At 42.0% G+C, this 25,240-nt stretch overlaps 1 protein-coding gene across 2 annotated transcripts; it reads left to right on the top strand.

The window, feature by feature from the left end:
• The first annotated feature begins 13 nt into the window (after positions 1–13).
• On the top strand, positions 14–20,436 carry LOC141348957 (protein ZNF365-like). Of its 2 annotated transcripts, XM_073869563.1 has the most exons (5): positions 14–577; positions 2,332–3,053; positions 4,780–4,951; positions 5,177–5,223; positions 18,078–20,436. In XM_073869563.1, exons 2-5 carry the CDS (start codon positions 2,344–2,346, stop codon positions 18,217–18,219), a joined length of 1,071 nt encoding a protein of 356 aa, XP_073725664.1. In that variant the 5' UTR covers positions 14–577; positions 2,332–2,343; the 3' UTR covers positions 18,220–20,436. The 2 variants fall into 2 exon arrangements, 1 of the variants encoding a protein (XP_073725664.1); XR_012370554.1 differs by having other exon boundaries at positions 4,780–5,223; positions 18,078–18,178.
• Positions 20,437–25,240: the final 4,804 nt, after the last annotated feature.

The following is a 25,240-nucleotide window of genomic DNA, read 5'->3' as shown; positions in this document are numbered from 1 at the left end:
AAATCCTGAGAGGTTGGATTGTCGATACATCTTTATGATATTGGTGTACATACGTCATATTTATTGGTTATTTTGTGTTATATTAATGAACAATTGTTATAATAACAATTTTAATAGTCTAAAAAGCTTATTTTCGTGTGTTTTCCTCTGTGTTTTCTATTTTTTATATCACCGACCCCCGTCTGTCTTCAAATGGTAAAAACTGATTGTCTGCCGCACTGCATTCTAATGAATCGTCAATGTTCTAATCAAATCTATTTACTTCTTACTGGATCTTTTTAGATCGTTTGAACGATCCGATGAAATCTTGCAACCCTTTTGCACACGACAACTGCATTCAGCACCACATTAAAATAAACCAATGTCACCCCTGTCGCTGCTGTCACGCTCGTTCCTGACAACGTCGTTAATACCCAGATGACTTCATACACCTATATGCCTTTCTACTGTATCTGAATCAGGGGGGACCGGGAAAATACCAAGCAACAAATAATCAAGGATCAACAGTTTGATTAAAGGGTACAATCAAAATCCCAGCAGCACGAACCAAAATTAGCATTGGACCCCGTTCATTGAGGTATGGTTGCATGCTTATGAAATATAATAGATAGATAGATGTAATAGATAGAAATGTCATATGACTACCTGTCTGATTTCAGACTCATTTTAATAGATCGCCTGCTTGCATACGTAGATCGCATATAAATCTTGCTCTACCAGTTGTCTCTATCGGAAACGTAATGGATCATTTAAAGTAAAAATACATGATATTTGGATTTCACTGACATATCTAAGGAGATAATTTAATTATGCATAAATGCGGTTAATCTATATCACCACGGATATGCATTAATTTGATTTACGTACCAAACCTGAAAAATGAACATAGAAAAGCAACGAGCATTTTTACATTAAGATAGGAGGTAAGCTAGAATTATCTTTATACATTTTTGCTGTTAAAAACGACGCTTTAATCTTATAACCCACCTAATAAATAACATAACAATAATAATTATACAGTATTTAAAATAATACAGTATAATAAAGGTCCAGGCTTATGCCACTGTTGTATCTTAGATGTTTCATGGACTGCATCTATTTTTAGGCCTTGTGAAAAGCTCCCTAGGGTAAAAAACAAGGCACCAGTTAGGCATACAGGGGTGCAGACTGGTTAACTAGATGATACCAATATCTAGAGCAGTAAAACTCAACCGCCTTGCTCAAACCCTCCCTGGCATAACTAGAAAGCTATAGAAATATTTGTATAAAATGTAGCCTATTTTCATTGTTTTGTTTGATTTTAAGTAGTTTTAATGGGAATGAAAATTCTGTCATTATTTACCAAACTGATCTGAACCCAATCTTTGACTTCCCTAGTAGGGCTGTCACAATGATTAAATAATCGTCTCTTCGCTATTTTTTGACCTCATCGCGATGATTTCAGATCACCGCAATGATTGCACATCTCTTTAAAAACACAAGGGGAGCTGCAGCGCTTGTATCAGATGGCGCTCCTTAAAGGAATAGTCTACTCATTTTCAATATTAAAATATGTTATTACCTTAACTAAGAATTGTTGATACATCCCTCTATCATCTGTGTGCGTGCACGTAAGCGCTGGAGCGCGCTGCGACGCTTCGATAGCATTTAGCCTAGCCCCATTCATTCCTTAGGATCCAAACAGGGATGAATTTAGAAGCCACCAAACACTTCCATGTTTTCCCTATTTAAAGACTGTTACCTGAGTAGTTACATAAACAAGTAAGTATGGTGGGACAAAATAAAACGTGTTTTTTTAGCGGATAAAAAATGAGAACTATATTGTGTGGGGGAAGAGCACTTAGTTTGCAGCACTGCGACCTGGGACGCAGTAATATTGACGAAAGTTTGAGGGGGAGTAGTCAGATGTGAGAATATGTATGTAACATGACATAATAATAGCAAATGAGACATACAGAATTATGAATATTGAATTAACTCTTATATTATGGCACCATTACATGTTGGTGTCGCTCATTAAGGCCAATTCGCACTGGTCAGACAACTACCAACTCTAACAGACACAGACAGATACCAACAGACACCCACATTCTAAAGTCTCATTTACTTTGATCCAACAACTGACAGACTCCAACAGACGCGTCTGTTGAATTCTGTCTGACCAGTGCGAATTGGCCTTTACTTTTGCAGAAACTTAGCTCCATATAAAAAGTACATACCTGGTAAAAATAAACATGTAGTGCATAGTTTGTAACATACAGTATGCTTATATAACATCACAGTATAACATCAAGTAACCTAAATGTCAGATAATTTTTTGTTTTTTATTAGGTTATCTGTGTCATGCAGCAGAAAGTGTGCACACGCAACACAGCACTGTTTGTGAAGAACGGTGAGGCGTGTGGAGCCGGCGCTCCTCAGCAGTTCCCTTTCCGCTGCCCTCGATGTGGAGAACACGAACGATTTCAGAGCCTGGCATCTCTCAGGGCTCATCTGGAGTACAGACACCCGTTCCACACTAATCACGTCATCAGCCTCCTATCCACAAGGGGGCGATCCAACACAGACCTAGCGGAAAGTTGCAAAGGCTCAAATTGTGACAAGTATAAAGTCTGTAATGCTGGGACAAATACTAACTCAATTGGAAGAGATCACAAACTCATATGTAACACTGATCCAACTCCATCCCATCAATTACCTGGCGAGCAGAAGCTGACATCTCCAGAGAGGAGCCTCATAGTTGGGGAGGCATCGGCTGGAGTCGGGCCCCTCTCGGCTCCGGTGGTGTCAGTTGAGAAAAGACTGGAGGGGATGATAAGGACCGCCAACAGTAGTATGGAGAGGCGTCTACTACGGCTTAGCTCAGAGCTGGCTCAGACAGACACCGCCATACTGTGTGAGCGTGCTCACTCGCATCATCTGGCCCAGGAGAAGCAGGAAGTTCTGGAGCGAGAGCGGGCGCTGAGCAGACAGGTGGATGCTGCGGTCATGGTGATCGCCACCCTGCGGCAACAGCTTAGCATCTCAGAGCATGAACTGGAGAGGAGAGAGCAGTGAGTTTTACTGTTTGACCTATAATGCCGCTTTTCCATTGCATAGTACCCCACTGTTTGGTTTGAGTCAGGTCGGGTCAGCTCACCTCACTTTGGCTTGGTTAGCTTTTCCATCGAGTTTAGTGACACTTTGCAGTGGGAGGGATTATAGGCGTGTCGTTATATTTGCGCTGCCTAGTGCTGTGACATCACGTGAGAGTGTCGTTGTACATTCCCATACATTCATTTATTTCTTATTCCACCACAAAATTAATATTGACCACCACTAATAGATGCATATCGCATTTATCACTACCTCTGTCTCACAAACACCCGTGGCGTCAGTCGACGCACTCCTCTGAGCCTCATTTAAAGGCGGAGTCCACGATGTTTGAAAAATGCGTTGGAAAAGGAGACGGGCCGACTACCAAAACACACTTATAGCCAATCAAATTAAATCAAATGCCGGGTTGCGTATGTGTGGGGCGGGTCTATCAACAGAAGGTCCAGATTCTATTGGGGTAGGGGCGTGTTTGTTTAGGTGATTTCAAATATCAACATTGGCTTTCAAACATCATGGACTCCGCCTTTAAGTTGCATTTAAGCATATATGTGGATGCGCGCGTCACGAATGTGCCGCCATAAACTGCAAGTCTGGAAAAAATTTGTTATGGTGTTTCTGATTAACAACCTGTTGCTGTTTTTCATCGCTAAAAGGGAGTTTGGTAACTTACAGCAAAGCACCGATGACAACAGGTTTACGCGAGACAGCGCAAGCTAGCATGAAGGTAAAGCTAATCTTTACATTGTAGCGATGACGCTGGTAGTGACGATTCTCTCAGACCAATCAGTGATCTACAGAGTTTTCGCGTCACGTTTTGGTATTAGCTCAGGTCGCTTGCAACCCCGACCGAGGTGGTACTAAAAAAGTATCGGGTACTACGTACTGCACCCAGTGGAAAAGCTCCCAAAAGTAAGCTGACCCAAACCAAACCGTGGGGTACTATGCAAGGAAAAGCGCCATAAGTAGCATGAAGTCCAAATGAGACTACTGTTACCTGGTGTCATTCCTACGTAGCGTTTTATAGAAGGTGTATATATGCTTTACTAGCATATAAACATGCATTAAGGATTATAGTCTTTGCCAAATGGATTAAAATGACAAAGCAACTCCAGTACTTATTACATTACCCCATATAAAGCTAAATCTATTTGAAACAGGATTAAGCTGCACAGTTCAGTCTTCTACAACTTTGTGATGGCAGATGGATGAATGCATTGATCCTTGACACATATTCGTTGATAAGAATTAAAATGATTAATAATAGAAATCAGGTTATACTATTATCAGTTAACACTGTAAGGGGTTAAATGAGAGAATGTTTGTCAAACCTTTTGTTGTTCCTGGCTGCTGTATACTTCCGAAGGATCCCATCTTTAGAAAAGAGTTCCTGGAGTTTATTTTTAACAGCATCCCTGATCATTTCAGTGTGATCTTGACACTTTAAACAGTTATTTTTGTTCAGTCTGTCACATTGTGATGCAGGCTCTGCAAAGATACTTTTATTGAAGTACAACATACGTGAGAGCAATCACTGTAAGCCAGTGTGTAAAAAACAGTAATAAGTAGATCTCTTATCATTTTACATTCGTCCAAATCCTAAAATACTTCTTCCATGCTTGACTTGGGCCTTATGTTTTAGTGTCATGATGTTAATAAACTACTGTACCTTCAACTGTTTTACAGGGAGGTTATTACCATCCAGAAGTTTCTGGAAGCAGCGGCGCACCATGAGATGTGTGGGAAAGTTCGATTGCGACGGTTCATTGAAGGTCTTCTGCGACGGATTTCTCTTGCCGAGAGACTACTGGAATATTATCAGAGCGCACCGCACAGGCATTATTGTACTGCTCACCCTGTATGTCATCATGTTTGCAATATCATATTATGTGGGACCTATGGCCAAGTTTGTTTTCCCTTTCATTACACAACACAATATCAATATAGAAAGATAATGAATGACATGGCATGGCTTGTTTCTTTCACTTTTATATTTATATTTATGTTTTTTAACCAGTTTCAGTTTTTAAATTCTCTTTCAGAAATATAAGATTTTTCTAATTTATTCTTTATATAATTTCAGGAGCCCGTTTTCTCTGATCTAGGTCCACAGAGATTAAAAAACAGCAGGTAAGGTATTTTTATTTTATTTAGAGTAAATATTTATTTCCGGCCTATAGGATGTATAGTTTATATTTTCCCTTTTTATTTAGCTTTTTATCCAAGCATTTTGTTTCTTATAATTTATATGCTGGCTGTGAGGAATATTTAATGTGTTGCCACATGCTGTTCTAGAAAGAAAAGACTTCTGATAAATTTACCACTGAGCTAAAAGTCATTACAAGATTTCTGAGCTCTCTTCAATTTTTAATCGCTTGGCTTGTGTCACTTATATAGGCAGTAGGGCCAAGCTCAAATCGCGGCAGCGGCAGCTAGTAGTGGCACTTCCGGCATCAGTAGTGGCACTTCCGGCATCAGCCGCATTTTGAGGCAGCTAGTAGTGGCACTTCCGGCATCAGTAGTGGCACTTCCGGCATCAGCCGCATTTTGAGGCAGCTAGTAGTGGCACTTCCGGCATCAGCCTCATTTTGAGGCAGCTAGTAGTGGCACTTGAGGCATCTGACTTATCTTTTTTGTGGCACCTCCGGCATCTTAAGGCAGCTAATCGTGGCACTTCCGGCGTCGGACTCATCTTGGGGCGGCTGGTGGTGGCACCGTGACTTTTTGGGGCGGCTGGCAGTTTTTGTGTCATTTGGGGTTGGCACTTCGGCGTCGTATATTTGTACCAGCTGTTTTGCGCGGTTTTTGTGCTGTCGTGGTGTTTGCGTGCTGGCTGTCAGTCGGGCATTTCGAGATGCCTCGGGTGCCACCGCTCTTGGCAGCACTGTGGGGCATTCTCGGCCGTTCGTTTGGTTCGCGCGGGGTGTGTGGGAGTGGGTGTGTGCGCAGTGCCGCGCGCGCTGGCTGGCGGTCCTTTGTGGATGTGGGCATTTCGAGATGCCACCGAGTTCTACTTTTCTCACTTTGTTCATCTAATCTTGTTATTTTGGCGGGGCTGAGAGGCGCGTGGTTGAAATGTTTCTCATTTTTTTGAACAGTGTTTTGGAACCAGGAAGGTCCCCTCTCTTGCTGGTATTGCAGTGGTGCGGTTCTCTTGTCTACCGGTGGGTGCCCCCAAGCACAAACCTACCGCTTTTACTTATTGTGCCCCCTGCGAGTGGTTGGTTGTCAATGTTTTATATATATCTTTTTTGTTCTGCAGATTAAACTGTAATACAGTTTTGTAAAGACATGAAAGTAGATAAATGATGAAATAATTTTCAGTTTTGGTTTAACCCTTCTATTTGAGTTTAGTTTTTACACATAATTTTAATCATTTTAATTCATAATTTTTGTTACAACAGAAATTCAATTTTCGTTCATTTTGTGTCCAAGAAAAACGGCATGAGAAACAATAGATTACTTTACAGTAAATTAAATCAATAAAACAATAAAATATGTATTCGCTATATGCAGTAAAATACATACAAACAAACACAAAATAGAAAATTGTATAAATTGTACAGTTGCTCAATAAACAGTATGAACGAGGAAAACAGTGCACAATCAAGAGTAGCCTATAGGTAATAAGAAATTCAAAAATAACAGGAATGTCACAGCAATAACTAATTGTTATATGATTCTGTGCCGGTATAATTACATATAGTTTTGTTACATTATCTTAATATTTTATATATTCTCTTAATTCACATGATACAAACCTGCACATTGTGGTGGTGAGGAGAATGAGAATGTTTCACTTACAGTACATAAAGTGACACAACTACCAATCATTAGAGTTTAGAGTTTAGAGTTTAGAGTTTACTTTATTGTCCTTTACAGGAAATTTGTCTTGGACTCACAACTGCAGTAGTACACAAACATACACACAGCACACAATAGACAATAATCACAATATAGGAATAATATAATACAAAAAATAAATAATAAAGATAGAAAACAATAACTACATTTTATCATTTAAAATATTTATAGATTCCGGTAAAAATGACTTTTTAAAACGGTTGCTCTTACAAAGTGGGACTCTATAACGTTTCCCCGATGGCAGAAGTTGGTACATTGGGAATAAAGCATGATTAGGATCATTCACTATAGACAGTGCATTCTTGAGAACTAATGATTCATAAATCATTTGAAGTGATGTAAACTCTCTAACACCAATGATTTTCATTGCAGTTTTAACAAGACGAGCAAGCTGTGACTTCAATTGGACTGAGAGATTACCATACCACGCTTGCATCCCATAATTTAAAAGACTACCCAAGACTGCTTGATAAAATAATTGCATAATTCTCTGATTAACACCAAACAACCTAAGTCTTCTCAGAAAATACAGACGTTGCTGGAACTTAGAGCAGAGATAAGTAATGTGGGCTTTCCAAGTAAATGCAGAATCAACAACCACGCCTAGATACTTATAGGTATCCACCTGTTCGATGTTATTATGATAAATGATTACTGGACTGTAATCACCTATTCTCTTAGGGTCCACAATAATCTCTTTTGTTTTTGAGGCATTTATGAGAAGATGATTTGCATTACACCACTGCACAAAGTTTTCTATTTCAGACTTATAACCTAATAAGTCCTGTTTTTTACCCAACAGACTTAAAATTACAGTGTCATCCGAATATTTAATGATGTAATTATTCTCGCTTTTACTGAAGCAATCATTGGTAAATAAAGTAAATAAAATGGGAGAGCAGACACAACCTTGAGGGACCCCAATACTAGTAGATTTAACGTCAGAAAGTGAATTGTTCACTTTTACACATTGAGTACGATTTGTTAAAAAGGAAAAAAGCCACTTGACAATAAAATGGTTAACATTACAGTTTAAGAGCTTGGCTAAGAGTAACTGTGGCTGAAGCGTATTAAAAGCTGAGCTAAAATCAACAAAAAGTAGACGTGCATATGCATTGGAGGTTTCTAAATGTTGAAGAGTCAAATGTGTAACAGTGTTAACAGCATCCACAGTCCCTCTCTCCTCCTTATAAGCAAACTGTAATGGATCCAGCAATGAATTAACATTACATTTCAGTCTAGACACCACATATTTCTCCAGACATTTCATAATAACAGAAGTTATAGCAATTGGTCTAAAGTCATTATTGTCAACAGCGCCAGATTTTTTAGGGACAGGTGTGATGATAGTCTTTTTCCATAACGAGGGGACCGTATGATGGTCTAGAGATTGCTGGAAGATTGGACACCAAGCAGGGTACAAGCATTAGTACACATAATGCTCTTTTTGCAACATCAGTTGTGGATATGAAACATATCTTGGTTGTTTGGTCTGATAAACAAACTGTGACGTAAATTTTTAATTTACAACACAATAACTAAAAAGAGTCATTCAAAATTTATATTGAACGTTTATTCACACTAAAATCACAGGTGTTAATGTACACTGCTGGGCCTGGGGTACATGTGAATCTCCACCCTGTGTGGTCAAAGACAAGTAATAGCAGTATGGTATTTTTTATTTTAGAAAAACAGTTTAAACATAAAACACCTTATATCAGAACTTGATTGCCTTGGCACCGGCGTTTCCCGTTTGGGCACCTACCGGTAGACAGAAGAATTGCAGTGCTGTGGGATTGGTAGGGGAGGGGTGTTTCCTGGTTTTAAAATACTGTTTGGATAAATTAGAGGTGTTTTGGCCACGTGTTTCTCAGTCTGCCCGCTAAAATAATAAGATAAGATGAACAAAGTGAGAAAAGTAGAATTCTGTTATTTCTATTCCGGGGGGCAGAGTGGTGGCATCTCAAGAGTAACCGTGGCATCTCGAAATGCCCGCACCTGCAGGGGGCTGTCAGCCAGCGTACGCGCACATTCATTCCCACACCCCGCGTGAATTAAATGAACGGCCGCGAATGCCTCATAGTGCCAAGAGTGGTGTCACCCGAGGCATCTCGAAATGCCCGCACCTACACACGACTGACAGCCAGCGCGCAAACATTACGACAGCACAAAAAACGCGTAATTTAACAGCAAACTACACAGAGAGCGCAAAGAACAAGTACAAATGATGACAGCAAGCGCACACAATCAGTGTTAGTATCCACAAACAGCGGCACTTGGTACAAATATGCAACGCTGAAGTGCCCTAAATGACACAAAAACTGTAAGCTGCCTCAAAAAGTCACGGTGCCACCACTAGCAGCCTCAGGATGGGTCCGGTGCCGGGGGTGCCACGATTGGCTGCCTTGGGATGCCGGAGGTGCCACAAAAAATGCCTCAAGTGCCACTACTAGCTGCCTCAAAATGAGCCAGATGCCGGAAGTGCCACTACTGATGCCGGAAGTGCCACTACTAGCTGCCACTGCCGCGATTTGAGCTTGCTGTCTCTCTATATAGGTGAGGATCAAATGTTCTTGCAAGCCAGATTTTACTGGTATTTGGGAGAGATTTGAATTTGGACATTGCCTGTAATAATAATTTGTGTAATCTGATGAAGACAGGGCAAGGTCATGTTGCCTTCTTTAATGCTTTCATGGCTGCTGTACAATGTCTTTATTTGTGGGAATTAAATATGGTTGATCATGGAGCAGATGTATGGGTGATGATGCATATACAGTGATGTGAAAAAGTGTTGGCCTCCTTCCTGATTTTTTTTTTAATGTTTGTCACATTTTAATTTAAATATTAATCCTAGATAACACAAGTAAACACAACATGCATTTCCTAAATGAAGGTTTTTATTATGAAGGGAAAACAAAATTTAAACCCACATAGCCCTGTGTGAAAAAAGTGTTTGCCCCCTGTTAAAACATAACTTAACAAGCAAGTCCAGGAGTATTTCCATCATCAAGGGGAAGCTGTCAGACCACCGCTTCCACATTGGCAAGGAACCCATCCCAACTGTCTCAGAGAAGCCAGTGAAGAGCCTAGGTCGTTGATATGATGCCTTCCTTAAAGACAAAGAACAGGTAGAGCAGCTTAGGAAGGAGGTAGCCAGTGGCCTGGAGAACATCGACAGAACCTTGCTTCCGGGCAAGCTGAAGCTCTGGTGCATGCAGTATGGCCTACTTCCATGTCTCCTGTGGCCACTAACCCTCTATGAAGTCCCACTCTCAAAGGTGGAAAAGATAAAGAGATTGGTCAGCTTATATGTAAGGAAGTGGCTTGGCCTTCCCAGGTGCCTCAGCAGTATTGGACTTTATGGCAAAGGAATGCTACACTTGCCCATTACCAGTCTGGTAGAGGAGTACAAATGTGCCAAAGTCAGACTGGAGATGATGCTACTGTATTCGAGCAATCCATTTGTAGCCCAAGCTGCCCCCATCTTGTCCACTGGAAGGAAGTGGACCCCGTTGGCTGCAACAGAGCAGGCAAAGGCAGCACTCAGACACAAGGACATCATAGGCTGATTGCAGGAGGGGACGATTGGTCTTGGACTTGGGGCCAGCACACCAGTGTGGAGCAAGGCCTTTTCATTTTAGAGATGCAAGATGGTGGTCCAGGAGGTACGTTGGGAGGAGGAAGCAAGAAGGTGTTCCCAAGCTGTGGCACAGGCAAAGCAAGGGCAGTGGATGGCATGGGAAGGAGTTGAGAAGAGGAAGATCTCCTGGAAAGAGCTATGGGAGATGGAGGCATTCAGGGCAAGCTTTACTGTCAAGGCTGCCTACGATGTCCTGCCTTCCCCCGTAAACCTAAGCCAATGGTATGCAGAGGACCCCGCGTGCCCTCTATGCCAAAGTCTAGCAACACTGAAGCACATCTTAGTGGGATGCAAGATCAGCCTCACCCAAGGCCGTTACACCTGGCGGCACAACCAGGTGCTGAAGTCTCTTGCTGCAGTGTTGGAAAGTCGACGGACAAGTGTGAATGCCCTTCCTCAACCATCATCCCAGTGGCAGCCAACACCATTTGTTCGGGAGGGTGAGGGTCAAGCCACCCTCACCACCATAAGAACAGACCCTGGTCAGCTAGGCAGAGCACAGGACTGGAAGCTGTTGGCAGACTTGAACAAGAAACTCCGCTTCCCAGCTGAAATTGCAGTCACCAACCTGCGACCAGACCTTGTTCTGTGGTCAGACTCACTCAAGCTTGTCTACATCATCGAGCTCACTGTGCCCTGGGAGGGTGCAGTGGAGGAGGCCTATGAAGGGAAAAGGCTGAGGTACGCTGAACTTGCAACCGATGCGCAACAACAAGGCTGGAATGTAAAGGTATGCCCAGTGGAAGTAGGTTGCAGAGGGTTCGTAGCCACCTCAACATCCAGGCTACTCCGTGAGATGGCAGTACGAGGAAAGGCCCACCGGCAGGCAGTCAAAGACCTTTCCGGGGAAAAGGGAAACCAATGGCTGTGGGTGAAGAGAAAAGACTCTGCCTGGGTCTTCAAGTGAGTTGATGGCACCTAGGGAGTGAACCTGGGACGTTTTGATTCACTGCTGAACCCTCTGGAGGTGTCGTGGGCCTATCAGCGAAACACCTAGGAAGGAGGGCGCCCACTTGACAACCCAAAGGGTGCCATCACTCATTTGACCATCCCACGGAGTCTCAATGGTGCCTCAGGTAAGTAGCAACATCAAGCCCAATTGTCTGGAGTTGCTGGGTAATTGCTTGTGGTGTTAGAGATTGAGGTTAGGTCATGTCAAGGGTTTTCACTGAATTACGAGAAAGGAGCAACTTCAGGAGTAGGAAGGACTGAGGAGTAGCGTGGCAGAGGGTGCCATCACTTAATTGACCATCCCACAGAGTCTCATTAGTGCCTCAAGTGTGCATTAAGGGATATCAACATCAAGTCCTATACAACAAATCTGGTTTATCACACCTGAGTACAGTTTCTTTAGCCACACCCAGGCCTGATTACCGTGACAACTATTCGCAAAAAAAGAAACACTTTAATAAGACCTGCCTGACAAAGTGAAGTACACCAAAAGATCCTCAAAAGCTACACATCATGTTGAGATCCAAAGAAATTCAGGAACAAATAAGAAAGTAATTGAGCTCTATCAGTCTGGAAAAGGTTATAAAGCCATTTCTACAGCATTGGGACTCCAGCCTACCACAGTGAGAGCCATTCCTTTACAAAAATTAACCGTGGTTTTACTACATTTAAAGACAAAAAACATGATTACTGTAGTAAAAAAACCATAGTTACCATAGTAACCATAGTTTTCAGGTCAGGTTCTGTTCTGTAAAGAACCTGCTAATAGTACTACGTAAGCTAGTACAACCTGTGTCGTGGTCGGGTGGTAGGCGACTAAACCGGCTCCCCCACCCTCTTGTCATGAGAAATCTGACTTTTTGGTGTGGAGGGTATCTGGGTTACCCAGCAGCACGAAAAAAAACTGTCAAATAGCGGATGAACACATTAGAATGTCAACGGCCAACCCAGGGGTAGTGGGCAGGTGCTATACCTGTATGGGAAAGTAAGACATCCCCGCTCCACCACTAGTCCAGGAAAGCACCTTAGACAAGTGCTATTACCTCTTCAATCTCCCAGCCAGGGTTACGGCCCACTGTAGCGTGCGTGGTGGCTACACCCCGGGCAACGGTTTCGACTGGCTGGCCAAACCTGGCCAAACCTGGTGAGGGTAGCCGACGGGCCTAAAACTCCCGGTGATCTAGGTATGTCTACCTATGCACGTAAAGACTGGTTTCGGTGGACGAAGCGGAGGAACCACTAGATGGTCAACGGTCAAGAAGGCGATTCTCAGCAAAGCATTGTGGAATGCTGAGGGCATGACAAGACACTTAGGACATCATGGCCATCCACTGCACTCGTCTCCATCTCCAGCCGTCTCGACTCGTCCTGCTACTGGATTAAGATGGTCTTGGACGAGAGAGTGAGATCGACGAACTGCGCAACTCTTTCTCACTTAAATCCAAGTTATTGCGCAAGTCACTTTTGTCATCCATCCACCCCATAAGTCCCGTGGCAACAGGCAAGCGACAAAGCGGCAGGTGTGGCAGGTGACGAAGCGGCAGTACACTGGGAGCCGTAGCCGTGACCCTCCACACAGGTGGCTCAGGGCATTGGGTCGTTCTTCACTGACACGGAGCAGTGGTGGAGTCCGGCAGCCCCCTGGGCGACTGAACAGCCCTATTTAGGAATGCACTGCTCACCTCCAAGCTTGAGGAAGGGGCTAGAAAAGGTGCCCTAAACATTGCCTGCTCAAGCCTTTCCCTAGCCAACTTACCGCGGCTGGTGAAAGACCCTACACCAGCGGTCAAAATACAAAAAAGAAAACGAGGATAGTTCCTCTCATATTGGGCGCATGGAATGGGCGCACACTCCTGGACAGAGACGATGCAGACAGACCACAGAGGAGAACAGCCATGATTGGTAAAGAACTCGCCAGATACAGCATTGACATTGCAGCCCTGGGCGAGACCAGGCTTGCAGGAGAAGGAGAGCTCTGCGAAAGAGGCTCTGGTTACACATTCTTCTGGAGTGGCAGACCTAGCGTGGAGCGGCGTGAAGCAGGCGTTGGTTTTGCAGTTAGGACAACTCTTGTCGGAAAGCTGGCGGGACTTCCCAAGGGAGTGAACAACAGGCTCATGACCATGAAACTCCCACTGATGGCTGGAAGGAAACATCTCACCATCATCAGTGCCTACGCCCCAACCATGACCAACCCAGATGAAGTAAAGGCAAAGTTTTACGAAGAACTTCATACTGTCATTGCCGACGTTCCAAAGGTGGACAAACTCATCTTGCTAGGTGACTTCAACGCAAGAGTTGGCACGGACAATGCTGCCTGGGAAGGAGTCCTCGGACATCATGGAGTGGGCCACTGCAATAGCAATGGTCTTCTTTTGCTCCAGACCTGCGCTGAACATGAACTGCTGATCACCAATACGATCTTCCACCTCCCTACCCGTAACAGGACGTCATGGATGCACCCCCGCTCAAAGCACTGGCATCTTATTGACTACATCATCGTGAGGAAGAGAGACAGGCAGGATGTACGAGTGACCAAGTCCATGTGCGGTGCTGAATGCTTGACAGACCACCGCCTCATTATCACCAAGCTCAACATCCGTATTCAGCCTAAATGATGCCCGCAAGGGAAAAAGACCCCCAAACGGCTGAATGTTGCCAAGTTGAAGTCCGCCAGATGTAAGCAGTCCTTTGTGGACGCTCTGGAAGAGCGTTTGGAATCCACCCCTCCGGACAACCAGAATGTGGAGGCAGATTGGGCGTCACTCAGAGAGTTGATCTACACCACAGCTACAGAGACCCTGGGGCACCAGACCAGGAAACATAAGGACTGGTTTGATCAGAACTGCGAAGACATCAAGCAGGTATTGGATGAGAAACACCACCTCCACCAAGCTTACCTCAATAACCCCAACTCCACGGCAAGGAGAGATGCGTTCAACAACATACGCAGAACTGTACAGCAGAAGCTTCGACAGATGCAGGACGATTGGCTCAGCAACAAAGCCGACGAGATCCAAGGCTATGCAGACAGGCATGACTATAAAAACTTCTACAATGCCGAGCATTTCAACAACGTCCTAAATCGCCCTTCGACAATCAATGATGAAGCCATCAATCGTCTCCCCCAAGTGCCCACCAATGAAGCACTGGATGGCCCCCCAACCTTGTTCGAGACCCAGAAAGCAATTCGTCTTCTCTCCAGTGGTGAAGCACCTGGTTCAGACGCCATACCAGCTGAGGTTTACAAGGAGGGGGGATCAGCCCTGACTAAAAGGCTCCACCAGCTGTTTCTCTTGATATGGGAGCAAGAGAAGGTATCCCAGGAATTCAAAGATGCATCCATCATACATCTCTATAAGCGAAAAGGAAGTAGACAGGCTTGTGACAACCACAGAGGCATATCCCTGCTTTCTATCACAGGAAAGATCCTTGCCAAAATCCTGCTCAACCGCCTCACAACCCACCTTGACCAAGGACTCCTGCCTGAAAGTCAGTGTGGATTCCGAAAAGAGTGAGGAACCATCGACATGGTGTTCACTGCCAGGCAGCTGCAAGAGAAATGTCAGGAGCAGAACTCCGACCTGTTCTCCACATATGTCGACCTGACCAAGGCTTTTGACACCGTCAGCAGAGAGGGTCTGTGGAAGATCATGGCCAAGTACGGTTGTCCAAGGAAATTCATCGTCTTGGTGCAAAAATTCCACGAGGGCATGCATGCCATAGTCTAAGACAGTGGAGATTTATCTGACCCGTTTCCAGTCACAAACGGGGTCAAGCAAGGCTGCGTCCTGGCACCAACACTGTTTAGCCTTATGTTTTCCGCTGTGCTGACAGAGGCCTTCAGAGACGAGGAGGTTGGTGTCAACCTGAGGTACCGCACAGATGGAAAACTGTTCAACCTTCGGAGGCTCCAGGCAAAAACCAAGGTTATGACAGACATCATCAGAGACCTGCTGTTGCTGATGACTGTGCCCTCAATGCTGTCTCAGAAGCTGACATGCCACGCAGCGTTAACCTGTTCTCCAGCGCGTGCACAAACTTTGGTCTGACGATCAGCACAAAGAAGACTGAAGTCCTCCATCAGCCCCCACATGGAAAGCCCTACGTTGAGCCCAACATCACTGTCAATGGCCAGAGACTCAACACAGTGAACCGTTTCACATACCTAGGCAGCACACTGTCTCAGACTACCACCATCGATGACGAAGTGAACGTCAGAATTGCCAGAGCCAGTTCTACTTTTGGCAGGTTGTACCCAAATGTCTGGAACAGAAGAGGCATTACCATCCAGACCAAGCTGAAAGTATACAGGGCAGTGGCGCTCCCTACACTGCTATATGCATGTGAAACATGGACTCTGTATCAACGCCATGCTAGAAAGTTGAACCACTTTCATACAACAAGCCTTAGGAAGATTCTCGCCATAAAGTGGCAGGAGAAAACTCCAGACACAGTGGTATTGAACAAAGCAGGTCTCCCATCGCATCTTCACCCTCCTGATGCAGTCCCAGCTTCGCTGGGCAGGGCACGTAGTCCGAATGCCAGACGAGAGACTGCCAAAGAGACTCCTCTACGGCGAGCTCCAGCATGGCCAGCGGCCCTGCGGTGACTCAATCGGACTAAAAAGTGCCAATCTGATTAAAAATCGAATCCGCTTGTTAGGGGTGGTTTTTACCTTTTGTAATCCGCTCAAAAGGACATGTATACACTTGATGGGATGGATAACTGAAACTGGGACGCTCTGCGCATGTGCTATCTTCTTTTCTTTTATTAATGGCGGTTGGCAAACCCACTGAAAGTTGCATTTCCGCCATCTACAGGACGGGAGTGTGGAGCATATGCACACGTGCAATGACATAGAATTGGCGTAATGACATTTGACGCAAATAACTCAAGTTTGTTTTGTTGAAGGAAGTCACAAGAAGTGATTGTCATTAGGCTTGCCGCGATAGTCGGTGAAACGGTGATAACCGGTGCTTCAGCCTCTCACCGGTTAGATCACTTGCCCACCGCGACACCGTTCACCGTCGTTTTGATATTTTCGTGTAATTAATTCATTTAGTTTCGTTAGAGAGAGCAAACACTAAGAACTGAATGTGTCTGCTGACTGAATTTAGCGGAGCTGAACGCGCGTCACGTCATAGAGCAGCAGGTGTCAGATTTCATTTATTTCTGTCAAAATTTGCGAGGCGAGCTGACTGATGATGACAGAATCCGCGTGCTTACTCGTTTTTGTTATAATATACATATATGATGTTTAATATAAGCGAGATCGTTTTGTTGTTGTGTTTTTCATCAAGAAAAATAATAAACCCATCATTGATCATTCAAGCAGCGCTTTTATGGAGAAGTAGCCGGTTGCTCTGCTTGGGACTTGCCGGTTATGTGAGAATTACCTGCGCACATTGACTCAAGCACTTAATTAAACCAGCTGTTGCACTGGCATTGCACGCAAATTCATAAGCGATTTAACGCAGCTTACGCAAGCGCTGCATTTAAACAGTTGCGTAATTCAAAAGTGAAAGTAAAATGTGCACGTCTGCATGCGCATTTATAAGCCCCTCCCACCCGGTGATACCGGGATCACCGAGTTTGTGACGCGCCGATTAACCGGTGGGAAAATTATGTCACCGCGGCAACCCTAATTGTCATCCTTCCAATTCCCCATAAAGTGATACAAGACAGCGTTGTCCGGTCAGTCCATGATTTATACTCTTATCCACAAACGTGTGTTTGGACTCGCTCTCGTGAACCGTTTTTGCTGCTGCTTTATAATCAGTGAGGCACAAAGCAAATCTTGAAACAGCGTGAAACTATATTTGTGCAATGTGCGCATGTCAAATGATCAAATCTGATTTAAATCTTGTGTCATATAAACACGCACATCAATCCGATCACATTATTAAGTGTTCATGTAAACGCTATGATAGGATTTATTAATCGAAAGGATTTTAATCCGATGGAGGCAAAATGTGTCCATGTAAACGTAGCTAATGTCCGGCCTTCTGTTTGTGACCTCAAGTGAACTTGTGTTCTACAGCAGGACAATGATCCAAAACACATCAGTCCACCTCTGAATGGCTGAAGAACAACAAAATTAAGACTTTGGAGTGGCCTAGTCAAAGTCCTGACCTCAATCCTATTGGGATGCTGTAGCATGATCTTAAAAAGGTGGTTCATGCTCGAAAAACCTCCAATGTGGCTGACTTAAAACAATTCTGCATAGATGAGTGTGCAAGAATTCTGCTAAAAAGGCACTTTAACACTCAATGCAAGTTATAGCAAACACTTGATTGCAGTTGTTGCTGCTAAGGCTATTATTCCCTTCATAATAAAACCTTCATTTAAAAACTGCATGTTGTGATTACTTGTGTTATCTTTGATTAATATTTAAATTTGTTTCATGTTTTAAAACATTAAAGTGTGTCAAACATGCAAAAAAATCAGGAACGGGGCCAACACTTTTACATCACTGTAGATTAACAATATCTCAATTGTGATGTGTTTTTTTGGTATTTTACAACAGATCTTCAGGAGACCATTTAGAGCAGGAGGAAGAGCAGCAGCTACTTGGTCAGTCTAGATGGGGACTGTCTAAATCTTCCGCAAGTGGACTGGGTTATGACGACTGGTGCCAGAGAAGAAGGTCAGATGGGTATGAGGTTTAGAAACAAAGACTCACAATGAATGTACATGCAAATAACACAGTTTAAAATATGAGTTAAACAACTTTAAGTTAATATGAAAATCCCAACCAACAACTTTATCTGAGAACCTTTTTCACCAGTATCAGCTATATTTTAGTAGAAATACTAAAGTTTAGTTGTACTTACACCCACTTTAATCCATTAAAAAATTAGTGCATATGAAAAAGTTTTACTTTTATATTTTTAAATGTGATTGTGGTTCAACCATGAAGTATTTTAAAGGTGGTGTGTGTAAATTTTAGTGCCATCTAGCAGATTGCAACTAACAGCTCACACCTTCATTTCAAAATGCATGTGGTAGCCGCCACATGAGTCACGACAAACATGTTGTCGTCTGAGACAACGTAGGGACGAAACGCACTCTGTAGAACAGTTTGTCTGTTTAGGGCTACTGTAGAAACATGACGGTGACTTCCATGTAAGCAGACCCACGGTGTATGTAGATAAAAACGGCTCATTCTAAGGTAATAAAAACAATACAGTAATATAGTTATGTATATTATACTGCATTTCTGTCAAGAGATCCTTCTAAAAGTTACACATTGCACCTTTAATAATGGAAATACACATTGGTTGTACTCTGGACACTTAAAATTAAATTTGCCCTTTAATTCAAATAATATAGCTAGCATAACAGGTTGCTACAGTACTTAAAGTAAAGCGTTATAACCCAGGTAAAAATATTACGTGTTCAAATTTCGAGCAAATACTACTGTTTAGGAAAATGAATGTAGTTAAAAATTAAAGGTTGATGTTATAAAAGTGTAAAGCACAGGTCTGATGTTATGCCACTATAAGCTTGTAGTTTGTTCACAAACTGTCTTCTAATAGAAAATGCACTGTTTCTGTAAAAAAATACAAATGTAGCAAATACCTGTTTGTTTTTTTAATAGTGGTGCTAGTATGGGATGAATATACTTTCTCTGCTTAAGTTACTCAACCTCATTTGAAATGTATAATAGGACAATTTCCTTTTGTTATAAAACCCGCAGCTAATGAAAGATGTATAGATGTCATTAAGTGTTCATAAATTCATTTGCCAGAGAATTTTGACAAAAGGTTATATTTGGAGCAAAATCACTTACCTGTACAATCTTTTTTGGCAGAAGGCAGAACTATGAAATAGTTTTGAGAATAGGGGTATGCTTTATTAAGGAAAAAATGTAAACTGATTTGCATGTAATGTTTTCAATTGAACATATGTCAAGCTTATGTCCTTAATTGCCATTTTTTTCTCTGTATGATTACAACAGTAGCACTTACAGTATAGTCATCTTTGGCAGGACTGTAAAACTATTCAGACAAAGACTATTATTCAAAGAATAGGAATCTTTTTTATGTATTTAAAGGGTACTCGTGCATGAATCTTCTAAACCAAAAGAGTGGAGATACAGGGTATTGCTTTGGGTTGATAGTGGTACATAGTTAAAAAAAATGTTATCTATGAAGGACATGCACTTGTTTGGGTACACCAGGGATACCCAAAGTAGCTCCAACACTAATCAAACACACCCAAAGCAGCTAATAAAGGTCTTACTAGCATACTAGAAAGTTCTAGGCAGGTGTGCTGAGGCAAGTTGGAGCTAATCTTAGCAGGACACTGGCCCTCTATGACTTTGAGTACGCATTGGGTTGACCCTGCAATAGGTCCTAAGTGTCCAAACTGTTCAGAGAAATGCTAGATGAATGCTTCAAAAACTTATTTATGCTGACGTGGAGTTGTTCAGATGCAGGGTAGATCTCACCCACAGTACCTTACTGTGTGTGCACACCACTAGCAACTATGTAGCTGCGTGTCGCTAGTTTCTTTCAATGAGGTCGTTAGGAGGCGTTCCTAGTAACAACTATAAACAAATGAGTAACCGTCCTCTCAGTAAATGAGGAGAGATGGATGATCTAAACATAGATATGTTTAAAGGCTAGATGTCTTACGGCAGAGTCTCTAATGTCGTCACCTGGCGGCCATCTTGCCGCGGGCATCTCGGTCACTCGTGGCGTTGCGTTTTGACGATGCATGTGCTTTTAAATGACCATAACTTGCTCAATTTTCTACCAATTATCAAACGGTTTGGTTTTTATCAACATTATTAACGTAGCTATAACTATATATTCTGGATGCTTTAACATGTTTCATAAACAAGAATTTGTATAAGTATGCAGAGTCATAGGTTTATAACAAACCAAGGCGTTTGAAAATCGGTAGAAAATTAAGCAAGTTGTGGTCATTTAAAAGTACATGCACCGTTGGGATTCGGTGCTGCGGGTGAGCGGGCTGCCTGTGGTGGGATGGCCGCCGAATGCGGACGTTCCACTCAATTGGCCAGCAGCGCAGGCGAGACATCTAGCCTTTATACAGATCTATGGATCTAAACTCCGCTGCTTTACTCTCATTGGTTGTTGCTTTCTAAAGTTGCTTGTCATTTGCATAAAGTTAAACTGTTGTTGCGTAGCTGGACATGCCTACTTCCTATCACCAATGGTCACCTGAAATCGCCAAGCTTTCATTGAAATGAATGAGATCGCTCCGCCGTTGCTAGTCGCTGGCGGTGTGCACGCAACTTTACTGTGCGTTCACACCAGACGCGGTCGATGCTGCAAAAACCCGCTATCCGTGGGTAGTTCGACGCTTGAACATTTTGAGTTTACTCGCTTCATTCGCGCGTGAAATTCTAGTCATTCGAGACATTCACATGGAAATTCGCGTCATGGGAGGGGCTTCTACGACTTTGCTCGCTTCCTGTAATCACGTCACTACTAGAGCAAGCTCCTGATTGATTAACGCGGCACAAATATCTGTCAAAATACAGATTTTTCAACTCGTGCACCATCTGCGCCGCGTGTTCCGCGTGTTCAGCACCATTTACGCTTAACGTGCAGCAGGATGCCTATTCGTGTCTCTGCATTGACTTAACATGTAAATCACTCGCGCTTGCTGCCTCTTCCGCGTCTGGTGTGAATGCACCTTTATTTAGTCTTCACATGAAAACAGTTATAGCTAGTAGGGGGCATGTACTAACATTTCAGCTCAATCTAAATATTTACTTTAAAGGAATGGTTCACCCAAAAATGAAAAGAAATATTCTGCTCTTTTATACAGTGAAAGTGAATTTTAACTAATCTACCAAGATTTACAACAACCCATTTTCAACAACCTACATTTCAGTATTTAATGTAAAGAACAGAGAAACTCAAGACATTCTGCTAAACTTCTCTTGTGGTGTTTTATAGAAATATGAAAGTTTTAAAATAAAATGATAATAAATCAATTTCATAACCAATCAATTAAATTTTGGGGTGAACTATTCCTTTCATTTTTTGTATCAATTGGATGTGACTAGCTAACTATTGTCTTTTGGTTTCATGTGCAATGTTTGCACACTTGCACATATATTTAAAGAGCCCAATATACCTGTTCATATGAACCAAAATGGCACTTTTAGTTATCATAGTTATGTCTACACCAATGCGAAGATGAAAAAAGACTGTTTGTAATATGTAAAGGCAGTTCCTCCACCATTACTGCTCAATTACGACACTGTGATTAAAATCTACTTTTGTGTTTTTTATGCATCGCTAGTAAAAAGGTTACTTCATACAAAGATGAAATTTTTTTTCTCTTTCATGTCATTCAAACCCCTGATGGCTTTCTATTTGTAACTATTGCCTTGAATTTTTGTTTAGACTGGAAGTGGATGGTGGACTTTCATAAAATAATCGATAGTTTTTTCGTTGTTCAAAACCTGTTAGTATGCCTTCATGAAACTTGGAATATATGGCACGAGTGGCATAGTGTTTTTAAAGAAGCTTTACTGTCGTTTTGAAGCAGCAAGCAGTGGTCACAATCCACTTATTGTAAACAACAACTACAAAAAACATTTTAAAAAATTGTTTTGGTCCAAACTAACTAAGGAAACCATCAGGGGTTTAAACGACATGAGGGTAAGTAAATAATGACAAACAGGGCTTGACAGTGTGGCTAATATGATGTTAATTTTTTGTGTTCCTGTGAGAAATTATTTTGTTTATCGCAAAGTTGCATTACTTTATGCTGAATTTAAATACATTTAGAAGCAAAACTACTAAAGAAATTTGGATGTAGTTTAAAAGCGTTAATACATTTTATCTTCGTTGTTGTTCTTTTCATGTTTATGTTACAAAAGGCTAAATAAACATATGCAAACTTTGCAGTACACAAGCCACATTTCTTGACATGTGCTGCATGTTTTAATGTGTTTCAAAGTGAAACAGGGTAGCAAAAGCTGTTTTTGTGAAATATAAAGCGGGGAAATTAAGGGCGGAGTCCACGATGTTTGAAAGCCAATGTTGATATTTGAAATCACCTAAACAAACACGCCCCTACCCCAATAGAATCTGAACCTTCTGTTGATAGACCCGCCCACACATACGCAACTCGGCAAGGATGTCAGTTAGACACGCTCCTTACTGCTGATTGGCTATAAGTGTGTTTTGGTAGTCGGCCAGTCTCCTTTTCCAAAGTGTTTTTCAAACATCGTGGACTCCGCCTTTAAGTATTTGACACATCAGCATTTTTATCAGTAAGGGGCTTTTTTAAGTGGGCTATTGACACAAAATTTCCACCAGATGTAGCCATCAAGCTAAATATTGAATTCATATTAAGAAATCAGAACATTTAAATATACAAGTTGAGTCATAATAAAGTGAAATTACACAGGGAATAAGTATTGAACACACTTCACTTTATTTAATACTTTGTAGAAAAGCCTTTGTTGGTGATTACAGCTTCTAGACGCCTCTGGTATGGAGAGACCAGTCGTCTGCATTGCTCAGGAGTGATTCTGGCCCATTCTTCCACACAAATGGTCTTTCAATCTTGAAGGTTTCTTGGGCCTCTTTTATGAACTTTGATTTTCAGTTCTCTCCATAGATTTTCTATGGGATTTAGGTCAGATGATTCACTGGGCCACTTCATTGTTTTCTTGGCTTTGTGTTTGGGATTATTGTCTTGCTGAAATGTCCACCCTCTTTTCATTTTCAGCTTTCTGGTAGATGGCAGCAGATTTTTATCCAGAATTATCCAAAATTCATCCTGCCTTCAATAATATGAAGTCTGCCAGTACCCCTTGCTATAAAAGCAGCCCCAAATAATGATGCTTCCACCCCCAAACTTAACTGTTGGTATGGTGTTCTTGGGGTGGTGGGCAGTGCCATTTCTTCTCCAAACATGATGTGTAAAATGACTGCCAAAAAGTTCAATTTTGCTTTCATCTGACCATACTATAGTCTCCCAATAATCCACAGGCTTCTCCAAATGCTCTTTCACAAACTTTAACCGAGCCTCAACATGCTTTTTGTTCTGCAATGGAGTCTTTCATGGGGAGTGTGCATAGATGTCATGGCGGTTCAGTGCATTGCTTATAGTTTTCTTTGAAACACCAGTACCTGCTGATGCAAGGTCTTCCCGAAGTTCTGCCCAAGTGGTCCTTGGCTCTTGAAAAACTCTCCTGCTTATTATTTGGACTCCACGGACAGGGATCTTACGTGGAGCACCTGATCGTGGCCGGTTTATGGTGAAATTATGCTCTTTCCATTTCCGGATAATGGCCCCCACAGTGCTCACAGAAACATTCAGCATTCTGGAAATGCGCCTATAACCATTCCCATCAAAATGCTTTTCAACAATAAGATTACAAAGATCTTGAGAGAGTTCTTTGCTTTTACCCATAACAAAGTCGTTTCTGTGTGCCTTCTGGGTAACGAGAAGCCTTTATAGGCCATCAATTATGACTAAAGCAGCTGATATCCATTAGTACTGATGGGGGGCAGGGTTTCTCTCTCAATACTGACAGATTTCAGGTGATCTTCTTGCTTTCTATGCCATCTTGCACCTTGTTCTCTTCATGTGTTCAATACTTATCCCTGTCTCATTTCACTTTATTTATTATGACTCAACTTGTATACTTGAATGTTCTGATTTCTTTGTATGAGTTCGGTGCTTGGCTTGGTGGCTGCATCTGGTGGAGATTTTGTGTCAATGGCCCACTTGGAGATCCCCTTGCTGATAGAATGCTGATGTGTCAAATACTTATTTTCCCCGCTGTACATAAAATTACATTTTAAAAATATTAAATTTGGTTTATCACAATATGTTCCTGAATTTTGTTTCATTAGCTGCCTACTTCTGCACATTGTATTGTGGCACATTAAAGTTTTAGGATTTCAGTTGTGCTCCTACATTTTTGACTGTGCTTCCAGCTTTTTGTAATTAGGAGCACACATGTGCGCCCAACAATGTAAGCGTTGAGCCCTGACAAAATTCTCATTTTGTCTGAACTATTCCTTTAAGTTATGTTAATTTAGAGTCTTTTATGTAGTGCTGTGTGAGCATGAGGTAGTTGACCTCCATCAGTATTTTATTGTGAGTGAGCATGCTATAATGCTTTAACCAGTGGCTTGTGCAATATGTGACAGTATTTTCATGATAGGGTGAAAACAAAAAATATTGTACAGGAGAAATTTGAAAAATTCAAAAGCACCATATGATAAAACATGTTACAGTGGGGCACAACCTAATTCACATTGGGCTTTGAATCTAATCTGGTACAGTATGTAATTTTGTCAAGATATTTGATTAAATAGTTAGTTTTGCAAACTGATAAAAATATAAAGATGGAAGAAAGTACCAAAAATTAAATGCATGACGTTATTGATGCAGTTTTATTATTTTACTCTAGTAGTAACAGCCAAATATGTCTTGGACAATTATTTCATTATTTCATGTACTTTTTCTTCTGTGAATTAGTTTGGGCCCTTGAAATGTAGAAATGCCATTATAGATGTGACAATCAGAAGTAGATCAAAGTTAAATGACTTCAATGTTTTAATTTCATTGTTTAGTTTGTTCCTGATGATAGTATCAGGGATTATTTGAGATAATGTTTAATGTTGTGCATTGTTGGTTTATGTTTAAATGTAAAAATAATTGATTTGTTTTCTCTAGACT

Source organism: Misgurnus anguillicaudatus, chromosome 7 (genome assembly GCF_027580225.2).
Source record: "Misgurnus anguillicaudatus chromosome 7, ASM2758022v2, whole genome shotgun sequence".
In the NCBI taxonomy this organism is placed as follows: Eukaryota; Metazoa; Chordata; class Actinopteri; order Cypriniformes; family Cobitidae; genus Misgurnus; species Misgurnus anguillicaudatus.
The sequence above is the reverse complement of the archived record's forward strand: the minus strand, read 5'-3'. Positions and strand labels throughout refer to the sequence as shown.